Raw genomic sequence first — 25,078 nt, forward strand, 5'->3', positions numbered from 1 at the left:
GATGTCTGGTTTTTCTTTAATTAAGAGTAATCTTTTGATGTTAGACTACCTAGGGTTTTGTTTGTTTTGTTTTTGGAAGAACTCCTATATATCCTGGCTCCTCCCTTACCTCCCACGGTCCCTCGGAGACCTGAGGGAGCTTAAGTTTTCATCAAGTCTGCAAAATAAAATATAATTCTTAACCATTAGATTGTAGGTGGGTTTTTTTTTTCAGTTGACAAGGTTACGCTTTATGTGAATCCAGAGTTCACAGAATTGATCAAAACTGCAAACACTTGAGATTGGCCTGTGTGCAATGGCACTGAATGTCATGAGCCTGGATGAGACCATTGGAAAGTGGACAGAATCCCTCCTCCAAGAGCAGGGAAGGGAAGAAGTGGGAGTGGGTGGGAGTGGGTGGGGGTGGGGCGGGCTTGTTGGGTGACAGGTGATGTAATGGGTCCTCAGAGCTCCTGGAGGGGTGCAGCTGCCTCAAAGGGGAAGTAACCAGGTCCTAAAGGGGCTCACCAGGAGCTTGGAGGCAGGTGGGCAACTTTCCAGGCAGACGGATCCGTATTTGCAAAGATACAGGACTTAGGACAAGATACAATGGGTCTGGAAATGGCGGAGGCCGCAGCTTAAGTCCAGAGAACCCCTCGCGCCTCCACTCCAGCCCGCAGTGTCCTGGCGTCTGGAGGCACCTCGCCACTCCCAGAATCTCCTCTCAGGCCCCTCGGGCACAGAGGACCTAAATTAGGCTAAGGTGCGCGGCTGCGACTACGGAGGTCGCGGAGGAGTTCGGAGCCACTGGCAGCCAGCGGCGTCTCGCGATAGAGCGGCCTCCACGGCCCAGCATGCCCCGCGCCGCCGCCGCTGCCGCCGCCGCCGCCGCCGCGCCGCGGCTTGAGGGCGGGAGGCTGGGGGAGGGTAGCGGAGCCGGCGCCACCGCCATGTTGAGTCTGAGGCGGCTGCTGTAGGCGCCGACGGAGCAGGCGGGCGTGCGGAGCGGCCACAGCGGCGTGGGATCTGCCTCTCTGCGAGCGGCCCAGAGAGGCGGCGGCGGCAGCGCCATGAGCGGGGGCACCCCTTACATCGGCAGCAAGATCAGCCTTATCTCTAAGGCGGAGATCCGCTACGAGGGCATCCTCTACACTATCGACACCGAGAACTCTACCGTAGCTCTCGCCAAAGGTACGCTGGGGCGGGCCTCGGGGTGGGGTGCCGGACCGGGCGCTTGGGGCTGCGCCTGCCTCTCGACCCACAACCCACCCCACCTCCCCCCGCCGCTCCCTCCCTGCTCCCTCCGTCGTCCTCGGGGAGGCCGCTCCCTTCCCTCCCTCCGGGCCCCGGCGTCGCGGGCCGAGCCGGGCCGCGGCCTCCCCCGGGCTCCCAGGCTTCCGCCCGAAGGTCGGCGCCTTCAATCCGGGAACTACAGGGCTGAGAGCCGGCCGGGCGGGGCGGTCCTGAAGTCCGAGAACAGGCTGGAGAACACGGAGATACGTGTCTTCCAACTCCGAAATTCGGTGGTTCTGTTGTTTTACCACCAAACAAAGCCTGAGGATTCAAAGAATTTTTCCGCCTAGCCTGAGTTTAAAGTGCTGATTTGTTGATTCTCCAGCACCCATTTTCTCACGTTCTTACTTTCAATTCGTTGCATATTCCTCAGGTGAACTGTTAAGTAATGTGCCCAAACTTTGGGTTTCCTCTGCGACGCAGACGGTCCCGAAATGCCTTTGGCACCATCGAGCAGATCACATCCCACTTGTCTCGTGTGTGGTATTTACCTGTTAAACCGGAATCCTTCTCAAAGCCTGTTGTGCAACCGTCTCTTTAAAAATGTTTACTGCTTTCGCTTCGGCCTTGTTTCCGGAATCCCGGGGGCGAGGTGGGGGGAAGGGTTCAACTTGATGCAGGACCCTTGTTGAGAAAGCAGATCTCAGTGGTCAGTGGGCGCTGACCTACCCCGGTGGAGGCTTCCTCGGGCAGGGAGTTCTGGGTGTCAGAAGGAAGTTGTCCTCCTCGAAATATTTAGCATCGCCACAGTTGGAGTGGGTTTTGTTTCTGTTCACACGTGCTGGGCCTTTGCTCGGCCAGGAAACCAAGAAAAAAATAAACTTTAGCTCCTGATCATAAAAGAAACTTCACAGGTCTTTGGAACACTGGGGAGAGGGAAGCAAGATAACTAAGGTAATTTTCCCAGCACATCTTGAAGGGTTATAGAGTGAATAGCATTGTTAGGGACAGTTGCAAGGATAGGAAGACAATTTTCTAAATCTGTAAAAGAAAAAAAATTAACCTTTGATTGATAGGAGAGTCATTTCTCGGTATCAGGCAAGTATTTAATGACATTTTGGGGGGATGCTGTGGTAGATCCTTTTTAATAGCACTCGTGTTGGGACAAATTTTATATCTAGGTAGAGAGTCTTAAATTATTTTATCTTAATTTCCTTTCCTCTCCTCCTCCCCAGCTGGATATTTAGCTTTGTAGTGTTTTAATTTTTTTGGCTTTATGAAATTATGAAAAAGGCTCTCAAGTTCTTGGTGAGAGCCACATACAAGTTGAAAACAATTTTTCTCATTAAAGAGGTTTAATAGCTTTTTAAAAAGCGTTCTTTTACCTAATCTGAATTTTAAGGTGTCTTACAAGTTTAGTGCTTTACCGATGAGTTGGCTGTGGTATCATTACTCCTCACAAGGGAAAAGTTTTTAAGATTTCTAATGTATTTATTTCAGTCTTTTTAAAAAAATCTATGAATACACTCTTTTGCAAGAACCTGAAAAAGTCTGTATTTTAATAAAGATCCACATTTTTTAAAATTGTCTTTTCAACAGCTTCTAGAGTCAGTAAACATTTTATTAATCTGTAATAGTTAAATTCATATGCCAAACATAATTTGTCCTGTTTATCATGATTTGATGTGTTATATGACTACAGCAATGAAAAGGGTTTTTTTTTAATCATTGATTTTATGTCTGTACTTAATGGCTTTGGTATTTAATCCCACATATATAAAAAATTCTTTTTTCTTAAGCAGTATAGGTTATTTAATGTGTAACAGAGGTTTGGGAATCTAATTGTGTTTGCAAAAAGGAGTCATCGAATCTTGATATTCTATGTAGCAGTGTCTAATCTGAAACTACTCTATATTTTTCCAGTCAACAACTGGGTACTTCAAATTTCAAAATTAGAAGTGGAATGTTTGGTCGTAAAATTTTAGAATTTACATGACTTGTTGAAAATTTATTTGAAATTACACCTTTTTCAAAATTTGTACAAAGAATGGCAGTCTAACAGATTAAAGCCAAAAGTTTATTCATCGATTTTAGAATACAGTATGTTTTGCACACCGCACTAATTTGGATTTAGAGATCCCTGTTAACTCTTTATAAATGTGGATTGAGTTAATCTCTTTGACATTCTTAGAATTCTTTTTAGAATGTTAATATTTTCCCCCTCTGGGGAGAATTTTCTTTTTCTTATTGTGAAATATAACCAGACATGTTGAAAAGATACACAGATAAAAATAAAATATTTTTAAACAAAGATCCTTGTATCTATCACCCAGGGCAAGACAGACATTGCCAACATCTCAGAAGCCTCCCACCCGCTACATCCACCCATCAACAACTACTGCCCTCCTAAGCTAGTTACAAACGTTATTCTTACATTCTGTCACTCGGGCTTACATCTCTAAACAATAGAATTTAGTTTTGTCTCTTTGAACATTATATAAATGGAATCATCTTGTATATATTTTATTTTGGCTTTTGTTGTGGCATAGTATTCCGTCATGCATGTAACATGTTTTAACTATTTCTGCAGTCTTGTTTTGGGGGGTTTGGGGAGGTTTTGGTCCTCCTGCAGTTTTGGATATTCTGCAGTTGTTTAAATTGTTTACTAAGTATCAGTTATTTTAGTTCTATCCAGTCTGGTAGATATGTAGTTGTACCTGGTTTTAATCTCCCTGATTACTAAAGAGGTGAGCACTTTTTCATATCGTGGTCATTTGGATTTCATCTTTCATGAAGTGCCTTTGAAATCTTTTGCTCATTTTCCTGTATGTCTTTTTCTAGAGTTTGGTGTTCAGAATATGAATCCTTTGCTGGATGTATCTTCTGCAAGTATCTTTTCCCATTTAACGGTTTCTTTTGATGAACAGAAGTTCTTTGTTTTAATGTAGACATATTTATCACTCTTTTCCTTTATGGCTAGTGTTTCTTTTCTTTTCCTTTCCTTTCTTTCTTTCTTTTTTTTTTTTTTTTTAAGAGATTTTTCCCTACCACAAAATAATGGAGCTGCTTTGATTACCTTTTCAAAACTTTTCATTGTACCTTTTTGCATTTAAGTCTAATGTGCCTGAAATTGATTTTGTGTATAGTGTGAGGTATTTAAATCTTTACGTTTTGGTAAGGGAGTCACTTGGTTTATATGATCTAAATTATAATTTAGTTTCTTTACTTGGGTTTTACTTACAATTTAAATCCATCTGGAACTATAAAATACTCTTGAAAACTTGGAATAGTTCTGTTTGATGTAATTTGTAATCAGGGTGGCCATATGGTGGCCCTGGTGGAAAGTCCTTGTTTGTGCCTGTTATTCTGGCTCAATTATTAAAACATCCCTTTTCTCTCTTGAAAATGTTCCAGTTTGGATAGTAAATTGTATGACCACACTATACATAATCAAAAGCCCAGTCAGTCCCAAAGGTACTGCCGAGTGGGTGACATCCTTTATTTTCTGCCAGAGATTTCACAGACTGCCTCTAGTTCCGTAAAAGTGAAATTGAGGTAAGTTTGATGAACTTTGATGTTTGGAATCTTCTAAATCAATGTCAAGAAGATTTAAAGGCAACTTTAATGGCAGTCTGAGTATGTTAATAGATAATCTGGCTTGTAGTTTGTTTCTTCTTTCTTTTTTTTTTTTAATGGAGGTATGGGGAATTGAACCCAGGACTTCGTGCACGTACCCACCCTCTCCCACCAAATTTGTTTCTTGTAGTCTTTGTCACAACTCTGAGTTACTTTCTTCCTAGTACTGATCATGACCTATCCATAGTCTTCTTTGCTTATTTGCATGTGTTTTGTTATCTCTCTTCACTTTCCCTCCCCACATAGAGCCTGAGCTCCTGGGGCAGATGAATGTTTATTAAGTGAATGAGTAAATGGAAATGATTTAGCATTTTAGTTTATTAATTTTGTAGAAATCTCTTGAGGTTATCTCCAAATAATGCTTTTCCACAATTGTATCTTTCTTTAAAATTAAAACACGTAAGATATGTTGCTCCTCCCCAACAGTAAAAAGTTGCAGAGAATAGGGATACAAGAGTATAAAATCTTATGACATTATTTAAATGACATTGTTGGGGAGGGAGAGTTTTACCTTATGACTCAAGCTCAATTATAATTTTCATTTAAAATTTAAGAGAAGACTCAATTCAGGACATTTGAGGGAGTTGTAAAATGGTGACATGCAAGTTTGTGGAATACTTCCAGTTGTATATGCACCTGTATCTGTGACTATGACGCCCAAAGCACATACTAGATCCTGATTACCAAGAGATTCTCCACAAATTGGAAGGTCTGTGAAGGTGGGGTTTTGTCTCAGTCATTGCTCTATCCTCAGTACCTGGAACAGTGCCTGGCACATAGCATGCTCTTGGCAAATATTTGAAAGGACACTTGTAGTTATTGCAGGTTTGTAATTACTGGAATCTCAAAGTTGGAGGAAGTTCACATTTCCTATAAGCATTATATACATAGATTTTAACACTAAATAAGATAGGCTAAAATGAGTAAAATCCTTATCTAGCGTATATTTAGTTAGCTGTACCTGGAAAATATACCCCTCAAATGAAAATCAGGTTGCCATTGCATTAGGAAAAGAGACTTTGTGAAAAAGAATGATTATATAAGCCAGCTGCTTTTAAAATTATTTGTCCTTAAAATCAAGTGATTGGTGGAGGAATATAAAAGCAGGTAAATTAGTAATGGGTTATTTCCTTAATAATCTGTTAAGTCTTGTCCATTGGCATAGCTTACCCATGTCTTGATTGTTAATTAGCCACATAATCATAAACTCCAGTGAGAGGAAGAGCTTTGTATGATGGATGAAATGCCTATGAAGTGCTTTATTGATTTTTTGCATTCTCACATGAGCTGGGGATCTGAATCTAGCAATTCACAAAATCACTACCTAGAACGCAAATATCTGATAAAACTTAATGCTGCAGTTTCTTTCGGTTGCCCTATTTAGTGAGGTTGCCAGAACTTGGAGCCTTGGAAACAGTTTGTTGTTGCTGCTGCATAGTCTGCAGAAATTCTTGGTAAGTCTGGGAGTCTCAAGTCAGGTGCCAAAAACTGCATTTTCCAGTAAGATAGGCCATGACGTTCTGAATCAGAAGTAAAGAAAACAGCATAAAACCTGAAGGAAATAATAGTAGAAGGAATGAAATAGTAAGAGTGAAGAAATCTTATCTGTGCATGACACATAGCAAGAGTTTTGTATTTAGCTGAATGCCAAAGTAGTAAGAGTAGTAACTGTAGATGGTTTAACTTTAATTTATTAGTTTGTGATAGAAGGTCCTCTCTGTAGGAACAGTTTACCTTTTATTTTCTATGTGTTGCTTTGAAATAAGTTTTTAAATGGATAAAGTGTTTTAGTCTGTAAAATATTTCATTCACAAGAATTTTATTCTGGTTTTATGGGGTGTTTATTTCTGTAAGAAAATGTGACCCAAAAGGCCAGTTGGAATACTTAGTAGGTCTTTGACCTGAGACAAGTTATTTAATCTTAGCTTTAACTTCTTCATCTTTTAAGTAAGGATAATAATGCCCATCTTTCAGAATAATTCTGAGAATGAAATGAGATAATACTAAAAGTAATTAGTTTATTGTAGATACTTAATAGATAGTAGCTCTGTCATTGTTATTTCCAGCTATCCAGCATCTGGATTATTTCTAGCATTTTTGTGTAGGTGTTCAATCTGTAGTACCCCAACTCCATCAGTCATTCATATCTTTTGTAGTCTAGAGTCTGTTGATCTTACTATCTTTCACTGTCCCACACTCTCATAAATTTACTTCCTGATTTAATTCCACTAGCAGTTGTTACCATCAGTACAGAGCATATAGTGTTGAACCCCCTTCCCCTCCTGCTTTCTTGGCGCAAGCTTGGAGAAACCACAGCCTTGTTTATATCAACACAGACACGCTGACCAGTTTCACTGTAAATTTATATTCACTAAGCCCAGCAGTCATGGTTACTTCCCATGTATTATCTGTGCTATATTCCCATGGTCCTTTCATTCCATTTTTCTGCCTCTTCCATTCTTTGTTTTCCTCAGAACTCGAACACCTCCTCGCCCATCTTCACTTTTAGTCTGTGAACCCTGCTTCTTACTTAGTTGAGATTAATTCTTCCCACCTGTAACCTGTTACTTACATCTGTGCCCCAAATCTCTGCTTTTCTCTGATCAATATAGATAAACTGTTCTCTCTAAAGCTACCCTTCCACTTGTACAGTAGATGTCATCCCGTCTTGATGACTCAAGGACATTGCTCCAGCAATTCTCTATTCTTTCTCTCCTGTGTATTCAGTTTTTTCTTCTCTACCAGATCCTCCCTGTCTGCTCACAGATAATGTTATTATTTCACCTATCTGAAAAATAGCAACAACCAAAAAAAAAAAAAAAACCACTTTTATTCTTAACTGCAGTTCCTCTTTTCTATGTACTATCCCATTTCTAGCCTTCTGTTTACACCAAAACTCCTTGAAGGAGTTGTCTACATCAGGGTTACCAAAAACTTGCATGTTGCTAAATCTAGTGGTTGGTTTTTATCTTCAGTGTACTCTACTGATCAGCAGTATTTGGCACAATTGATCTGTTCTTCTTATAATACTTTCTTCACTTGATGTTATGCTGGTTTTCTCTCATACCTCACTGCTTGCATCTTAGTTTTTGTTGATTCTTCAACTCCTAAACCTTTAAATGTTGGAGAGCTCCAGGGCTCATATCTTCTCTTTCTTGTTCTCTCTCCCCTCTTTTTTTCTTTGCTATTTTTTACAAATTATTTCCTTATTTATTTTATCATCTGTACTCTTTTGATAATTTCATCCAGTTCATGGCTTCAAATGCTATCTATAGATTACTGACTCTTATCTCCAATCTGAACTTCTCTTCTGAACTCCTTACTTGTATATCCATCTGCCTCCTTCGCCTCTCCACCTGGAGTGATGTCTGGTAGGCATCTGTCATTCAGCATGTCCCAAACTTGTTTCTCCATCTAGCCTTCTCCATCTAATTGAATGACAACTTATTCTTTTAGTTGGTAAGACAAAAACCTTTGAGTCATCCTTAATTTTTCTTACTACTCATATGTATTTCTGATCCTGTCAGCTCTACTTTAATAATAAATCCAGAATTTGACTTCTTACCACTTCTACCTGCTGCTATTCCATTATCTCTCACCAGTTTATTCAGAGACACATAGAGCTTCTTGTTTCTTGTTAACAATGTTGACCTCTTAGTTGATTCTCTGTTTCCCTCCGCAATATTGCTTCACTGCATCCTTGTCATTTAAAAACAAAACAAAGCGAAAACATGGGATGTGTGGGTGGCAGATTTTCTTAGTGAACCTGTGTTTTTCTTGATGACTTGATTAGCTAGCTATTTTATTACAAATTCAGAATCTTTTTTTCTATGGAACTTTGAAGTTACTGAATTGTTGTCTTCTAACATTCTTGTGTTGCTGATGCCAATCTGATTCCAGTTACTTTTCTTTCTGGAAGCTTTATTCTTGGTGTTCAGAAATGTTGCCACACTGGTATGTTTTTTTTTTTTTCCTCAGTGGTTCTCTGTGGATCTTGTAAATCTGAAGACTTCAAGTCTCTTTAATAAATTTACTCTCTCTCTCTCTATGACCCTTATATTAGTTTGTGTTCCTCTCCTGTTTTCTTTTGTTTTTTCTTCCAATTGGATGAATTTATTTTAAATTAAGCAATGAATTTGCTCTTATAGTTTGGGAGATTAAAATATAAGACCACAAGGAAGAATGCTCAACAGAAAGCAGCTTAGAGTCAGGATTATATTTAGACTGCAGATTGCACTTTTACTTTTTCTTCCTGTTGATTAATTCTAAAGCTACATGAGAAGGACTTTTTTTTTAAGGCATAAACCCATAAAAGGACAAAGATTTGGAAAGGAGACAACAGCAACAAATTTTTGGAGGCTAAAAAACAAATGGATTAGGTTAAATGACTTCTTAGCAGAATTTAGAAAGCTGCAAACTAAGTAGACATTGGGTAAAGCCAAGAAGTAAACCTGATTTGCATCCAAACTCCTAAGAGACTCAGGAATTTGGCATCATCATGTGTAACAGAAAGAAGGACTATAAAGTAATCGGGTGAAGATGGGGGTAAAAACTGGATGATTAACTTGCAATTTATTCCAACAGTGGCTAGATTTCTAAATACCCCTTTTGCATTTCACATTACTCCTCTCCAACCCTGGTACTCTCTGTTGAGGGTAAATTAGAGGTTCTGGAGAAACGTAGGCACATTTGGGAGCAGAGGTACCTACCACAATAAAGACTTCATGGAGCAAATGGGGCATAGGCGAAGCTTATATCTGCCTGGAGCTTTTTATATCCATTCAGGAGAATTACTGAGTGCCTACTATGACTAAGTGCTAGACACTGTGCTAGGTGCTAGGAAACAAAAGGGAGCAACAGAGACAAGGTTATCGAGGACCTAACATCTAAGCTAGGGCCTGACAGGTAGTCACAATTAGCCATATGAAGAGGACATCTGGGAGGAAATGTCCAAACTACAGGAAGTTTGTAGTCTTGTCAGGGAAGTGAACGCACAGACAACTAACAAAGTCCAAGACTCTTACTCTGATCCGCAACACCTTGCAACTCACTTAAGGTAGGTCAACACTAGTTGCCATTTAGGTCTTCAGATCGGTCAGGTTCCTTCAGACCTGGGGCCTTTTCACAAGATTCCCTTGAAGTAGAATGCCTTTCACTTACTCCTTTCATGGTTGTTGTGGAAGAAATGGACAATGCAACAGATTGAGAACGAAGTCACAAAGGAAAGAAAAGAACTAACAGCTCTGGAAGACTCAAGCACCCCCACCCTCTTTATTTTGCTTCCACTGCTAAATTTATCTTAATTTATTCAGTTTGTCATTTGAATGGCATGTTAACAAGTCTGAGTTTTCTTGATGGATTGTAGAGGACCACTGAAAGTTTTTAGCCAATAAAGTGATATGTCAGAGTCCAGCTTTAGGAAGTTTATGCTGACAGCAGTGTGCAAAAATTGGGGTTGAGGGAAGAAGTTAACAATATTGAGGTCAGTTGGAATATTTTAAGAGTTTGGGAAAGAAGAAACGTAGGCCTAAACTAGTTAAAGTGGAGGTTTGTGGAGACAGGCTTTGGTATGATTCAAAGAGCAGGCCTGTGGAATCTTATTTTTTAAAATTCCCTGCCCAAGTGAAAGAGCCTGCTTACTACCATCCTGTCATCAAGGTCTATGCAAGGGTACCAAATTGTAGAAGACTGGTAAATGATAAACAGAGATCTTTTAATATTTAAGTAATTAAGACATATTAAACCCATATTATATAGCAGCTTATTCTAAATATGTAGTATCTCAGATAGTTTCAGCAAGAGTTTGTATATGATACTGGATATGCTACAAGAGCTTAAAGATAAATATCAGAAGAAGAAAAATACCAAGTGCAGCTTTTCACCATTTTTTCTTTTCCTGGTTTGATGCTTGTGCATATATACTGTTTTGTTTTGTTTTGTTTTGTTTTGTTTTGTTTTTTAATTCTGCGTGTTATTTTTTCTGTCTTCCCATCCTATTGATGTCCAGCTGCTAATTCTTTTTGCTGTAAGTAGTCATTTTCCCATTTTATTCTAAGTAGGTTTATTGGATAATTTAATTCAATTCCCTTGATACTAAACAGTACTTAGTAATTTTGGAAATAGCTTACTTAATAGCTTTTTCCACTGTGGAATTTATTTATTCAAGAAATACTCAAATGTCAGCAATATGTAGGGCACTATATTAGATACTGTGGGATTACAGATCTTTCTTCTGAAGATCTTTCAACTCTAGAAAGGGTAGGTATAGACAGTGATAGAATGCTGTGTGATTTTTAGAGGAAGAATGTATTACTTCCACCTGGAAATATTACTGATGGAGTTGTGTGATGGCTAGTGTTGTGTCAGTTTAGCTGGGCCACCGTACCCAGATATTTGGTGAGATACTCTGGATGTTTCAGATGTTTTTTAAATGAGATTAATATTTAAATCAGTGGACTTTGAGTAAAACAGTTTACCCTCCATGATGTGGGATGTGGGTGGGCCTCATCCAGTCAGTTGAAGGCTTTAATAGAGCAAAGATAGACCTCTTCTGAACAAGAAGGAATTCTGCCAGCAAACCACCTTTGGACTCAAATTGTAACTTATCTCAAGCCTTCTGGCCTACTCTTAATATATCTGTGTGTGTGTGTGTGTGTGTGTAAAAAACAATTTATCTATTCATCTGTTGATGGGCATATGTGTTGTTTCCAACTTTTGGCTGTTAATGAATAATACTACTTGAAACATTTCATGTGTAAGTTTCTGTGCGGACATAGGTTTTCACACATGTGAGTGAAATTGCTGAGTCATGTGGTTATTATATGTTTAATTTTTTGAAGAACCAGTAAGCTATTTTTCACAGCAGCCGCACCATTTTACTTTCCACCAGCAATGTGCAAGGATTCCTATTTCTCCACATCCTCATCAATATCTGTTATTTTCTGATTTTATTATCATTTCTCTAAAGTCGTGGCCATTTGTTAAAACATGGAGGAGCTTGAGCACAGTGATTTTATTATTAAAACCGTATTAGTAATTATGAAGTGATATTTCAAGATGGTTTTTATTTCATTTCCATAATAACCAATGATATTAAACATTTTTCCATAAACTTGTTGGCTATTTGTATATCTCTTTTTGAGAAGTATCTCCAGGTTTTTGCTCATTTTTAATTGGATTGTTTGTCTTTTTGTTAAGAATTCTTTATATATTCTACATATTAAACACTTAAATAAGACTTGCAGATATCACCCTTATTCCATAGTTTGTCTTCTGATACTCTCCATATTCTCTGATGCACAAAAGGGTTTGATTTCTACGGAGTCCAATTTATCTATTTTTTCTTTGTTGCTTGGACTTTTAGTGTCAAATCTAAGAATCCATTGTCAAATTCAGGGTCCTAAAGATTTTCTCCTGTGTTCTCTTTTAATAGTTTCATACTTTTGGCTCTTGTAGTTAGGTCATTGACCCACTAAAAGTAAAACTGTGTTTCTCCTCTACTCTGGCCACCAAATGTATGGGGGATTTTCCGCATATCAGTCAGTTCTCCAATTCCCTGGACGTGAAGTGGTGTCCTGCAATTTAATTCAATTCTGACACTGTCTATCTGAAGTTAGTGTCAGATCCCACAGGTTAAGGGCTCAATCGCACAAGATTCTCCTCCACTCCACACATTGGTCTCAGGTCCCAGGTTGTGACCTCTGTTTTCAACCAACTGACTGTAAATTGGGGATTCCCACAACCCCCTCTTTGGTTTGCTATTTTCTACAACAGCTCACAAAACTCAATAAAACAGTTTACTTATTAGACTCAGTACAGCCAGATAGAAGAGATGCATAGGGCAAAATATGTGGGAAGACCTACAGAGCTTTACAGGCACATCACCCTCCCAGCACCTTTACATGTTTACCAACCAGGAAGCTCTCCAAACCCCATAGTTGATGCATTTTTATGGAGGCTTCATCACATAGACATGTTCAACTATTAACTCAATCTCAGGCCGCTCTCCCCTCCTCAGAAGATGGGAGGTCAGACTGATAGTTCCAAGCTTCTAATCATAGCTTGGTCTTTCGGATGACCAGCCCTTTTCCTGAAGCTATCCAGGAGCCCACCAAGAGTCTTCTCATTAGAACAAAAGATGCTTTGATAATCATCCAGAAAATTCTAAGAGATTTAGGAGCTCTATGTCAGAAACCAGGGTTCAGAGATGAAATGTTAGAATAAAAGATGCTCTTTATACCTTTATCTCTTAGGAAATTACAAAAGTTTTAGGAGTTCTGGCCAAGAGCTAGAGATAAAGACATATATACATGTATGTGTGTGTGTGTGTGTATATAAAATGTTATATTTCAATATCACATTCTCTTTGAGTTAATTTTTATGTATAGAATAAGGTGTGATTTCAACCTCATTTCGTATGTGGTTATCCAGTTGTTCCAGAACCATTTTTGGAAGAGGCTACTCAGTTATCCCTATTGAATTATATTGGATCCTTGTCTAAAATCAATTAGCCACAGATGTTTGGGTTTATTTCTGGATTCTGTATTCCATTCCATAAATCTATATGTCTACCATTATGGAAGTACCACACTATTTTGACTACTGTAGCTTTGTAGTAGGTTTTGAAATCAGAAAGTATGAATCCTCCAATGTTTTCAAAATTCTTTTGTCTATTTGGGCTCCCTTGAAGTTGCATATGAATTTGAGAGTTAGCTTTTCCATTTCTGAAGGGGGAAAAGCCATTGTAATTTTGATAGAGATTGCACTGAATCTTAGATCACTCTGGGGACCATTGTGATCTTAAGTCTTCCAACCCATGAACATGGGATGGCTTTCCATTTATTTAGGTCTTCTTTAATTTCTTTCAGCAAGAGTTGGTAGTTGTTGTTTTACCTCCTTGGTTAAGTTTATTCTTAGATCTTTTATTCTTTTGGATGCTATTGTAAGTGGGATTGTTTTCTTAGTTTCCTTTTTGGATTTATTATTGTTGTTAGGTAGAAACACAGCTGATTTCTGTGTTGATGTTGTACCTATAATTTTGCTGAATTCATTTATTAGCTCTAGTAGGTTTTTAAACATAGATTTTATGGGCTCTTCTATATGTGGAATCATCTCATCTACAAAAAGTTTTATTTCTTTCCTACTTGTATGCCTCTTATTTCCTTTTCTTGCCTAATCGTGCTGGCTAGGACTTCTAGTACATTGTTTAATAGCAGTGGTGAAAGTAAACATCCTTGTCTTGTTTCCATTCTTAGGGAAATGGTTGTCTTTCACCATTGAATATGATGTTAGCTGTGGGTTTTTCATATATGCCTTTACCGTGTTAAGTAAGTTCCCTTTGATTCCTAGTTTGCTAAGTGTTTTTATCATTAAAGGGTATTAAATTTTGTCAGATTTTTTTCTGCATCTATTGCAATATGCTCAGGGTTTCTTACCCGCCTTGGTCTATTAATGTGGTATATTATAACATTGAATTTTTTTTCATGTTAAACCACTTTCGCATTCTTAGAATAAAATCCCAATTGGTCATGGTGTATAATCCTTTTAATGTACTTTGGGATTCAGTTTGTCAGTATTTTGTTGAAGGGTTTTACATCTCCATTCATAAGAGATGTTGACCCAGCTTTCTTATAGTATCTTTGTTTGACCTTGGTGTCAGGGTAATGCTGGGCTCATAAAATACGTTAAGAAGTGTTCCCCTTTGTTCTGTTTTTTTGGAGGAGTTTGAGTAGGATTGATGTTGGTTCTTAAAATGTTTTGGTAAAATTCACCAGTGAAATCATCTGGTCCTGGTTCTTTGGAGATTTTTGATGACTGGTCCAATCTCTACTTGTTATAGCTCTGTTGAGATTGTCTATTTCTTCTTGAGTTAGTTTTGGTAATTTGTAGTTTCTGGAAATTTTTCTTTTCCATCTAGATTATCTAGTTTGTTGGCATACAATTGTTTGTAGTATTCTCTTAGAAGCCTTTAAATTTCTATAAGGTTGGTAGTAATGTCCTTGCTTTCACCAGGTTTTAGTTTTTTACATTTTTCTGACCTTTTTCTTTGGAAAGTCTATTTAGTCTTGCTAAAGTTTTGTCTAAAATAGTTGATCTTTTCAAAGAATCAATTTTTTGTTTTGTTGATTCTGTTTTTGTGTTCTTTATGTTGTTTATCTCTGCTCTATTATTATTTCCTTCCTTCTGGATTTGGGCTTAGTTTGCTCTTTTTCTAGTTTTTTAATAAAGTTGATGTGAGTTTTTTTTTTTTAATATAGCATTTACAATTATAAATTTCCCTCTTGAGTACGGCATTCTCCACATCCCATAATTTTGGCATGCGGGTTGTTTTGTTTGTTTGTTTGTTTTTGTCTTCAAGTGTTTTCTTAATTTTCCTAGTGATTTCTTCTTTTACTTATTGATTATTTAAGAGTGAGTTGTTTCCACATACTTGTGGATTTCCCACATGTGAATTTTCCAGTTTCCCTTCTATTATTAATTTCTAGCTTCAAAGTGGTCAGAGAAGATAACTTTGTAAAATTTCCATCTTCAGTTTATTGAGCATTAGTTTTGGCCTAACATTTGGTTTGTCCTGAAAAATGTTCCATGTACGTGTGCAATTTATAATAACATACATTACGCTTTTGTTGAAGGAAAAAAGGTTATTCTAGCTCTTTTTAATGCCTTCACCAACACTACGAGGGAAGCTACCTTTTCACACTTGAGGATTGAAACAATGGCCATCCTTCAGTGAATTTCTAGGCAGATCATATCATACAACCCCAATTTTTTGGAGGACAAAATCTGTGTTGCCCACCTGGCACCAGCAAGCAGCACAGGGAATACAGGCCACTGTCCCCATAGCTGCCTTTTACAGAGATGGGAGATGATGAATGGTAATAGCCAGCCACTGTAAAATGACAAAAATCACTGAAAGTCACCAGCCTCTTTCTTCACTAGGAGCTCCTTTGAATGCTACAAGCATTTGACTAGACTCTGTAGTTCCAAAAAGGTCTATTCAGACTGTGTTTGCCAGCCCGATAGTTGTTTGGGTGTAGAAACCAATTCCTGGATCTTCCTACTCTGCCATCTTCCATGATGTCCCTCCCATCTTTGTTTTTATTTTAGATAGTTTTAATCTTTTGAAAATAACGGTTTTATAATCTGCTTCAGTCATAACATGTTTAATGTTATTGTATATTTACCTAATTTTTAGATATAACAAATAATATAGCAGTCTATTTTGGAAAAAAAAATGGCCAGAGTTATAGAATTCTAAGTAAGAAACTGCATTTGATAAATCAAGTTATTTTGACCTCTTTAATATCTTTTCACTATCACTTGCCCAGGAACTTCCAAACTGGTCCTCTGCTTTCTTTTTCATTTTATTTTCTAAGTTGTAGAAGGACAAATAATGGAGAATGGTGGTTTCCAGGGCCTAGGGGTAGGGGGAAATGATGAGTTGCAATTCAGCCGGCATAAAGTTTTGGTTAAGCAAGGTGATAAAATTGTAGAGCTCTGCTGTAACATTTTGCTGCCTCCTTTCTTTCTATTCTCAGTGTCCAGGTTTCAACCTTCAGCACCTCTCATTTGTTCTGTTATCATTCAGACATGAGTACCCTTCCGATCTCTCTTCTTATTAACTTATTCTTTATAATGCTATAAGAACTGTCAAAAACTTTAAATCTGGTCAGCCAGTCTCCATCGTTAGACTTGTTTCTCAGACTTTTCTTTAATTGAAGTATAGTCAGTTTACAGTGTGTCATTTTCTGGTGTACAGCATAATGTTTCAGTCATATATCTACATACATATATTTGTTCTCATATTCTTTTTCATTACAGGTACAAGATATTGAATATAATTCCCTGTGCTACATAGAAGAAACTTATTTATCTGTTTTATATATACTAGTTAATATTTGCAAATCTCAAGCTCCCACTTTATCCCTTCCCACCCCCTTCCCCCAGCCCCAGGAACCATAAGTTTGTTTACTATGTCTGTGAGTCTGTCTCTGTTTTATAGATAAGTTCATTAGTGTCTTCTTTTTTTTCTTTTTTTAGACTCCACATATAAGTGATATCATACGATATTTTTCTTTCTCTTTCTGGCTTACTTCACTTAGAATGACAATCTCTAGGTCCATCCATGTTGCTGCAAATGGCATTATTTTATTCTTTTTTATGGCTGAGTAGTATTCCATTGTATAGACATACCACAGCGTCTTTATCCAGCCATCTGTTGATGGACATTTTAAAAAGCTTGCTTCCAGAGAAGCAAGGTGGCAGAATAGAAGGACACTTGTAGCTCACCCTCTCCCACAAATACACCAAAACTCACATCTATGGACCCACTCAGCCAACCAGAGCACCTGCCAAACTCCGACTCTCTTTGAAAGACAAAGACGCCAAAAATCTGGTAGGAGAAGAGGGAAAAAGAAAGAAGAAAAAGCAAAACAGTGCGGACAAATCCCGTGGGGAGGGAGCGGCAAAGGAGGAATAGCACTCGTTGGCTGGGTCTCCCCTCTCCAACAGAGAGGCCAACAGGACGGAGGGGGAGCCTCCGAGGCTCAGATCTGCCCCAAGCACCCCTTGACCAACAGAACTAAGTTAAACGGGTACAGAGGGTCCCTGCGACACCCAGCCCAAGACATGAGCCAGCAGCTGGAGGCCGGGACTGGCCGCCTGAGCTGGGCGGAGGACCGGGGCGGCTGCACTGACAGAGCCCTGGGAGACTGCAGGGTGCTGCACGCTGTGGCTGGGAGGGGAAACAGAGCAGAACAACCTCAGTCCCCCATAAACTGCGAAAAAAGCAAAGCAACAGGGCTGGTGTGCCCTGGAGGGAGGGGCGTAGCCTTTGTCTCTCAGACCCGCGCCGCCATTACTGGCACTTCTCACCAGAAGAGAGGTGGGGTGCAGCCACAGCTGCCATCTCCTGTGCACAGCGCTTGGGCAGGGGTGGGGCCGAGACCTGAATCCGCCCGGGGACTCCACAGCCTCCTGGGCAGGACTGAGACTTGTTTACAGCCCAAGGCATATAGGATCTTTCTGCCCTGGTCCCTCAGAGAACTCACGCCAAGACAAACAAGGAGCTGAGATTTGGGACAGAGCAGGGGTCGGGCTGTTCCCGCGGTCTTCCTCAAGCCTGCCTGTGGAGCAGGCAGCTGCACAGAGCAGCAGCGACCAGTGCTGGGAGAGGGCAGGCAGCAACCCATGTTCTTGGCAGGCGGCATCAGGGGGAGTGACACGCCCACTCACTGGTTTTATTCCTGCATAGGCTTTAGATAGATAAATACATAAACTCCTTAAGGACCACAGTAGATAACTGATACTCCTTAAGCCACAGTGCCAGAGAGATATGAGCAATATGAAACAGCAGAGGAACCACTCCCAATTAAAAGATCAAGAGAAATCCCCTGAAAGCACGATCAAGGAAATAGACACTGATAGCCTACTAGATTAAGATTTCAAAAAAGGAGTGATCAAAGTACTGAAGGAACTAAAAGTAATAGTGTTTAGAGATATAAAATGTCAAAAATGAAATAGAAGCTATAAAGAAGAACCAAGTAGAATTAGTAAACTCATTTGCTGAGATGAGATCTGACCTAAAGGCTGTACAAAGCAGGCTAGATAACGCAGAGGAACGAATAAGTGACCTAGAAGACAGGACAACAGAAAGCACCCAATCAGAACAGCTGAGAGAAAAACAAATAAAAACCAATGAAAACAATATAAGGGACCTATGGGATAATATAAAGCATGCCAATCTACGCATAATTGGGGTTCCAGAAGGGGAAGAAAGAACAAAGGGGATTGAAAAGGTATTTGAAGAAATCATGACTGAAAACTTCCCAAACCTAAAGGAATCAGATATCCAAGTACAGGAGGCTCAGCGGGTCCCAAACAAGAAGAACCCAAACCAAGACATATAATCAAGATGGCCAAAGTCAAGGATAAAGAAATGATCCTAAAGGCAGCAAGAGAAAAACAAAGAGTGAGTTACAAGGGAACCCCCGTAAGACTTTCAGCTGATTTCTCTACACAAACACTACAGGCCAGAAGGGAGTGGCAAGATATATTCAAAGGCCTGAATGAAAAAACGATGCAGCCTAGGACACTCTATCCAGCAAGGCTATCCTTTAGAATAGACGGAGAGATAAAGAAATTCACAGACGAGCAAAAACTACAAGAGTTTAGCAACACTAAACCCATGCTAAAAGAGATAGTGACAGTTCTACTCTAAATAGAAAAGAAGCAGGATGCTACAAAAATGAGAAGCTCTGAACTGGAAAGGTGATAACTGCCATGAATTACAAAAAGAATAAACACAAAATTGTGAAAGAAGACATCTAAATCATTAAGAGTGGGAGAGGGAAGCAAGGAAAGCCACTGTGGAAAACAGTATGGAAATTCCTCAAAAGACTAGGAATAGACTTACCATATGACCCAGGAATCCTGCTCCTGGGCATATATCCAGAAGGAACCCTACTTCAAAATGATACCTGCACCCCAATGTTCATAGCAGCACTATTTATAATAGCCAAGACACAGAAGCAGCCTAGATGTCCATCAACAGATGGCTGGATAAAGACACTGTAGTATGTTTATACAATGGAATACTACTCAGCCATAAAAAAGAATAAAATAATGCCATTTGCAGCAACATGGATGTTCCTGGAGAATGTCATTCTAAGTGAAGTAAACCAGAAAGAGAAAGAAAAATACCATATGAGATCACTCATATGTGGAATCTAAAAAAAAAACCATAAATACAAAACAGAAACAGACTCATAGACATAGAATACAAACTTGTGATTGCCAAGGGGGTGGGGGTTGGGAAGGGACAGACTGGGATTTTAAAATGTAGTATAAATAAACAAGATTATACTGTATAGCATAGGGAAGTATGTACAAGGTCTTGTGGTAGCTTACAGTGAAAAAAGTGGCAATGAATATATGTATGTTCATGTATAACTGAAAAGTTGTGCTCTACACTGGAATTTGACACAACATTGTAAAATGACTATTACTCAATTAAAAAAATGTTAAAAATAAATAAATAAAATAAAAAGGTTGCTTCCATATCTTGGTTGGCTATTGTAAATAGGGATTAATCAATTTATTGTATGTAGTGGTGCTGTGAACATTGGAGTGCATGCATCTTTTCAAATTAGAGTTCCCTCTAGATATATGTCGAGCAGTGGGGTTGCTGTATCATATGATAAGACTATTTTCAGTTTTTTGAGAAATCTCCATACTGTTTTCCATAATGGCTGCACCAAACTGTGTTCCCACCAATAGTACGTTTCTCAAACTCTTAGTGTGTGTAAATCATTCTTCATGATCTCTGTTTTCATGCTTTTTCATTTTGCCTCTTTTGCTGTATGGTAGAGGTTTTCTACACATAATATTTTGGAAAATATGCCTTTAGTTTTGAACTCTATTGTTGATTATCTTTAGGACCACAAACAACAGATTTTTAAGCCTAGTTGTATTAATTTACCAACTTCCCCCAAATTTTATCGTGACTCCTTACTGTAAAAGATGAGAGTATTAGTTTATTTCCTTTTGTGTTTCCTTCTGCTCATTTTCATCTCCCAGTTTTTGTTAGAATACTGTGTGAAGTGATTACCATCCTGACATGTGTAACACTTTGTAACTTTATAGCCTTTTACAGAACTATTAAATTTACATTCTATTCTAGGGCCTTAGTAAATTGGCACATACATTTATGTGGTTAAATGAATTTATTGTCCATTTAGTGTTATTTTGATACAGCAAAGGATGAGTCTCTGTATTGCTTATAGTGCACTAAATTTTCTTCCAGAAATGCAGTAAAACCTTGATCAAATTTAGGTCTTCATGTCAGGAAATTTCTGTTACGTCTTTAGTTTTATTTTCTCTTACATTTTCTGTTATCTTCTCTGAGACTGTTCTGCTTGTTGTTTATGTATTTATTAGTTCTGCTGTTATATTTGTCTTATCTAGTTTTCCTCTCTTCTCAACTCAGTGCTACCTTTTCTTTTCAGTGTCATTTTGATTACAGGATTTTAATTTTTCTCGAGAATTGAAGCACTTATTTCTGAGTTTTCTTCTATTTCCTGTGGTAAATACTAACCCTGAGTGGATTTTTTTCATGTATCTTTTGACTATGTGGTGTAGTTTGAATGGTTTCAAGAACTTAATGGAGTTTATCTTTTTATAGATGCAGGGCTTTTAACCCCATCCCACTTGCCTCCAGCTGCAGGATGAGCTAATCTGTTACTTCGGAGGTCTGGGACTTTATAAAACATTGTAGGGCGGTGGTTGTGCTAAGGTTAGAAGTGAGATTGTTTTATTTGTAATTTTCTTAGTCTTGCTTTTTTTTTTTTTTTTAAACTCTTTTTACCCTTCCTTTTGGATAAAGCACAAGATGCAGGACTTTGTCACTTACTCTTGCCCTGACAAAGTATTTTTTAGCCATCAGAGAAAGGGAGCTTCAACTAGGGCATTCTGCATCTTTTCGCTTACCACATGTGTATCCCCATCCCCATCCACCAAGTTGAAGGGTCCCTGGGAAAGTTTCTCAGCATGCTAAATATAGACTCTGATATTGGTCTTCCAGTTTGGACTAACTCATTCAATATCTGAATGATATTTTTTGATAAAACTTTATGTATGTGTTCTAGGTATTTTCCCAGTTTAAGGATATTTTAACTTTCTTACATTTGTGAGTTTTAGGGAGGAATGTTTTTCTGCAAACCTATACATAGCTATGCCATCATTCTTCCTAGAAATCTCATAATTACTAGAAAGAGTTTTTAAGATTTAGGAAAAAGCATTATTTAAACTGAAATTTTACCTTCAGTCTAGCTCTGGATCAATTCTGCAGAAAAATGCATATATTCAAAACTGCACAATGTTACGGGGTTTACTTCCTCTAGAACACTCTTTAAATGGATAATATTTGATCTTTCAAACTTTCTTATTTGGAACTTCTATAGGGATTTCAACATTTTCAGAGGTCTCCTAAGATAGTGAACCTGAAACTGTAGTATTCATAAGAAACTCTTGAGGAATTGGTTTAAAATGCAGATTTCTGGACCCTTTTCCTAGAAAGTCTGAAACAGTGAATTTTAACAGGATCCCAGAAGTCTTTTTAGCTAGCTTGTTACCATGATGCAGGTAGTCTACAGTTCAACTTTGAGTAATGCTAAGTGTTAAAATAATCAGACTTAATTATGAGATAAGATATTTTAGGTAACTGGGGCATTTTATGCTATCCCATAGGGCTGAATAGCTGACAACTGCTTTCCTTGGCTTCTAGAAGACATACTACTCACCAGGATAGATGTTCTTTCCATTGTCTTGTCTTAAACCTGAAGCTGAGTTTCCCAAACTTTGGAGATTTTTGTGTCCTGGGAAAATCTTCACTTACTCCCCACCCCTCCAACACACACCCAGAATATCACACAGGTTGCCAGTTCTTTATTTTGCTGAATGAGGATATTAAAAATAAATCAACAATGAAAGGACATTTTTGACACCTCCTCTCACCACAATCACCAAAGACATAAGTAAATAAAAATATAGAAAGAACAAAACTTCGTATTACAGATAGTCTTTTAAACTGAACACATTTAGCTCTATGCAAAACCTCCTGTGTTTTTCCTCTTTTAAAAAAAAGTATTTATCTACAGATTAATGAATACTTTCCCTTGGATGACATTTAAGAACTGCTTAGTTTTTGAAACAGTTCACTTAAAAGAGGCACTACCTGAATATAGTGAGTAGACATGTATCTCACTCATATCCTGTTTTCTCACCAGTTCGGTCCTTTGGTACAGAAGACAGACCAACAGATCGTCCAATACCACCTCGAGATGAAGTCTTTGAATACATTATATTCCGTGGGAGTGATATTAAAGACCTCACTGTTTGTGAGCCACCAAAACCACAATGTTCTTTGCCTCAGGACCCAGCTATTGTTCAGGTAACATAGTAAATTTGTCTTGGAGTACAAATAAACTTCAGGCACATAGCTAGCCTTGGCTTTTGTCTCACCTGGTTTTTGTTTTTTAAGTTTTCTCAATCAAATTTTCATGTAGCTGATAACCATTTTCTAGATACCTAAAATAACTGGATAACGTTCTTTGCCAGGTTTTTCTCTTTAGATCATAAGTTGGAACTAAATGAGTAAGAAATAGCTGAGGAATTAATTTTTATCATAAGATATTTTCTAATTTAAACAACAGTTAAAATAGCTCACATTTATTGAGGTCTAACTTTATAAGAAACACTGTTCAAAGCACTACACATATAATAAGACAATCCTCACAACACCCTTTGGTACTGTAGTTATTCTCATTTTTACAAGTGAGGAAATTGAGGTAGGGCCATAATTTGAACAGACTGAGGCAGTCTCTCTCCAGAATCCAGGATCCCTGCCACTATATTATTTGCATGTGGTTCTTATGACAAACTAGGGTGGTGATGACTATGAGGTAAGATTACTAGGTTTAATGAAAAAAATGCTAAATCACATTATATATTATATGTATGTTATGCAGTATATGTACTATGTTATATTAGCACAAACAAAAGAATTTTAACATACTTGTGTATTTTATTAAAAACAGAAACACATGCTGTCTAAAAGATTGTAGATTATGGATTGAAGAGGATGTTCATTATAATACCTGTTTACATGTTGATTGGAAGCATATAGAAACTCTGAATTTCTACTGTAACAGCAGAGGAAGAAGATTAACAAGAATATTTTTAACTTGAGGGCTTAGCTGATTAAAAGCTTTATGGCCCCTGTGGTTTTCCTCCTGAATCCATTTTCTTCTCAGTCTTTTTTCTTGTCAGGAGTCTTTGGTCATTTTCTGAAATATGCTTGTTGTTTATTTTTAACTTTCCCTTTTTTATGCTGTGGGTGATAAAAATCTTAGTTTTTCACAAAACTGATAGTTAAAATATACATTACCTTGCATAGAATTTGCCTTACTTCCAGCCATTAAAAGAAAATACCTAATGACTCTTCTAAAGAAAATATTAAGTGGTATATAAAATTTAAGTGGAAAAAAGAGAAAGGACCTTTTAACATTTATTTACTGTTTTTTCTGGAATAAGATCAACTTTTTAATAAGAAATGGTAAATTTGGTTCTTGCAACATAAACTGGAAAAATTCTCTATTCATCTATCCCCTTCTTTGGGGTTTTTTTGTTTTTGTTTTTGTTTCTTGTGTTTCATTATTTATGTAAATAATTTACTGAGGTGAAATTCACAATTTAGAAATTAACCATTTTAAAATGAACAATTCAGTGACATTTAGTGCATTCACAATGTTGTGCAAACTCTGCTTCTATCCAGTTCCAAAACACTTGCATCACCCAAAATAAAACCTCTTACACATTAAGCACTTTCCCTCTGTTGGCACCCTCCTCCCAGCTTCTGGTAACCACCAGTGTGCATTCTCTCTTTGGATTTATCTAGTCTGGGTATTTTTTTAAATTTACATATATTTACTGTTCATTGTTTCTAAGAACAATTTAGAGCTTTAGCTTTTTAAACTTACATAGTTATCAAAGGAATAAAGCCAACCACAAAATAAGAATCAATGGAATGCAGTAATCCAGTCATAAAGGATAGTCAAATGTGCTTACACATATTCAAGAAATCAGTCATCTAAGTTATAAATAATAATTAGTTCATTAGTGTCCTTTTTTTTTCAAGATTCCACGGATAAACGATTATCCCCTGCTTTTTAAGTCTTACTTTTAAGGAATTAAGTCTGAAAAGAATCCTGAGAAAATGTGAACTTCTTAAATGGAGGGAGAAGAGACACATTCTAGTAGAAATAGCTGCCTACACCAAGGAGTGATATTATCTGACTCATATATATTTTGATAACTCCAGGGAACAAGCAGTCATGGAATGAGGAAAGCCAAGAGAGCACAATTTAAAATGATGTTAAAATACTTCCAATCACCATAAGTTTTTGCTTTTGATCTTTTTTTTTTAATGGAGGTACTGGGGGTTGAACCCAGGATCTCACCCATGCGAAGCACGCACTCTACCACTGGGCTATATCCACTCCCCACCACTTTTGATCTTTTGACTCATTCGTTAAATAGTCTTTATCAAGTACTTGCCATGTGCCTGACATTAGCAGCAAGCATACAGACAGGATCCTGCCATCAGTGAGCTTATAACCTAGTGGCTGTTAGTATACTTCATATTGATATTATGAAACATTTTATGTTAAAATAA

General features: G+C 37.9%; 1 protein-coding gene and 1 long non-coding RNA gene across 6 annotated transcripts in view; one reads left to right on the forward strand and one right to left on the reverse strand.

The window, feature by feature from the left end:
• The window catches only part of LOC135322046 (uncharacterized), a 209,028-nt gene extending 208,227 nt beyond the window's left edge, over window positions 1-801 (reverse strand). The window contains exon 1 of the long non-coding RNA XR_010382332.1: window positions 508-801. This is a non-coding gene — a long non-coding RNA (uncharacterized LOC135322046). The remainder of the gene's footprint in view (window positions 1-507) is intronic.
• Window positions 802-892: 91 nt separating this feature from the next.
• LSM14A (LSM14A mRNA processing body assembly factor) overlaps window positions 893-25,078 on the forward strand; it is a 50,374-nt gene continuing 26,188 nt past the window's right edge. For all 5 annotated transcript variants that reach the window (XR_010382335.1, XM_031458587.2, XM_031458588.2 and 2 more), the window contains exons 1-2: window positions 893-1,170; window positions 22,632-22,795. Coding sequence is in view for 4 of the 5 variants with exons in the window: in XM_031458587.2 (XP_031314447.1) it covers window positions 1,050-1,170; window positions 22,632-22,795 (285 nt within the window). In the remaining variant the exon portion in view is untranslated. The remainder of the gene's footprint in view (window positions 1,171-22,631; window positions 22,796-25,078) is intronic.

The sequence above is a fragment of the Camelus dromedarius genome, chromosome 9, assembly GCF_036321535.1.
Source record: "Camelus dromedarius isolate mCamDro1 chromosome 9, mCamDro1.pat, whole genome shotgun sequence".
NCBI classification, from domain to species: domain Eukaryota; kingdom Metazoa; phylum Chordata; class Mammalia; order Artiodactyla; family Camelidae; genus Camelus; species Camelus dromedarius.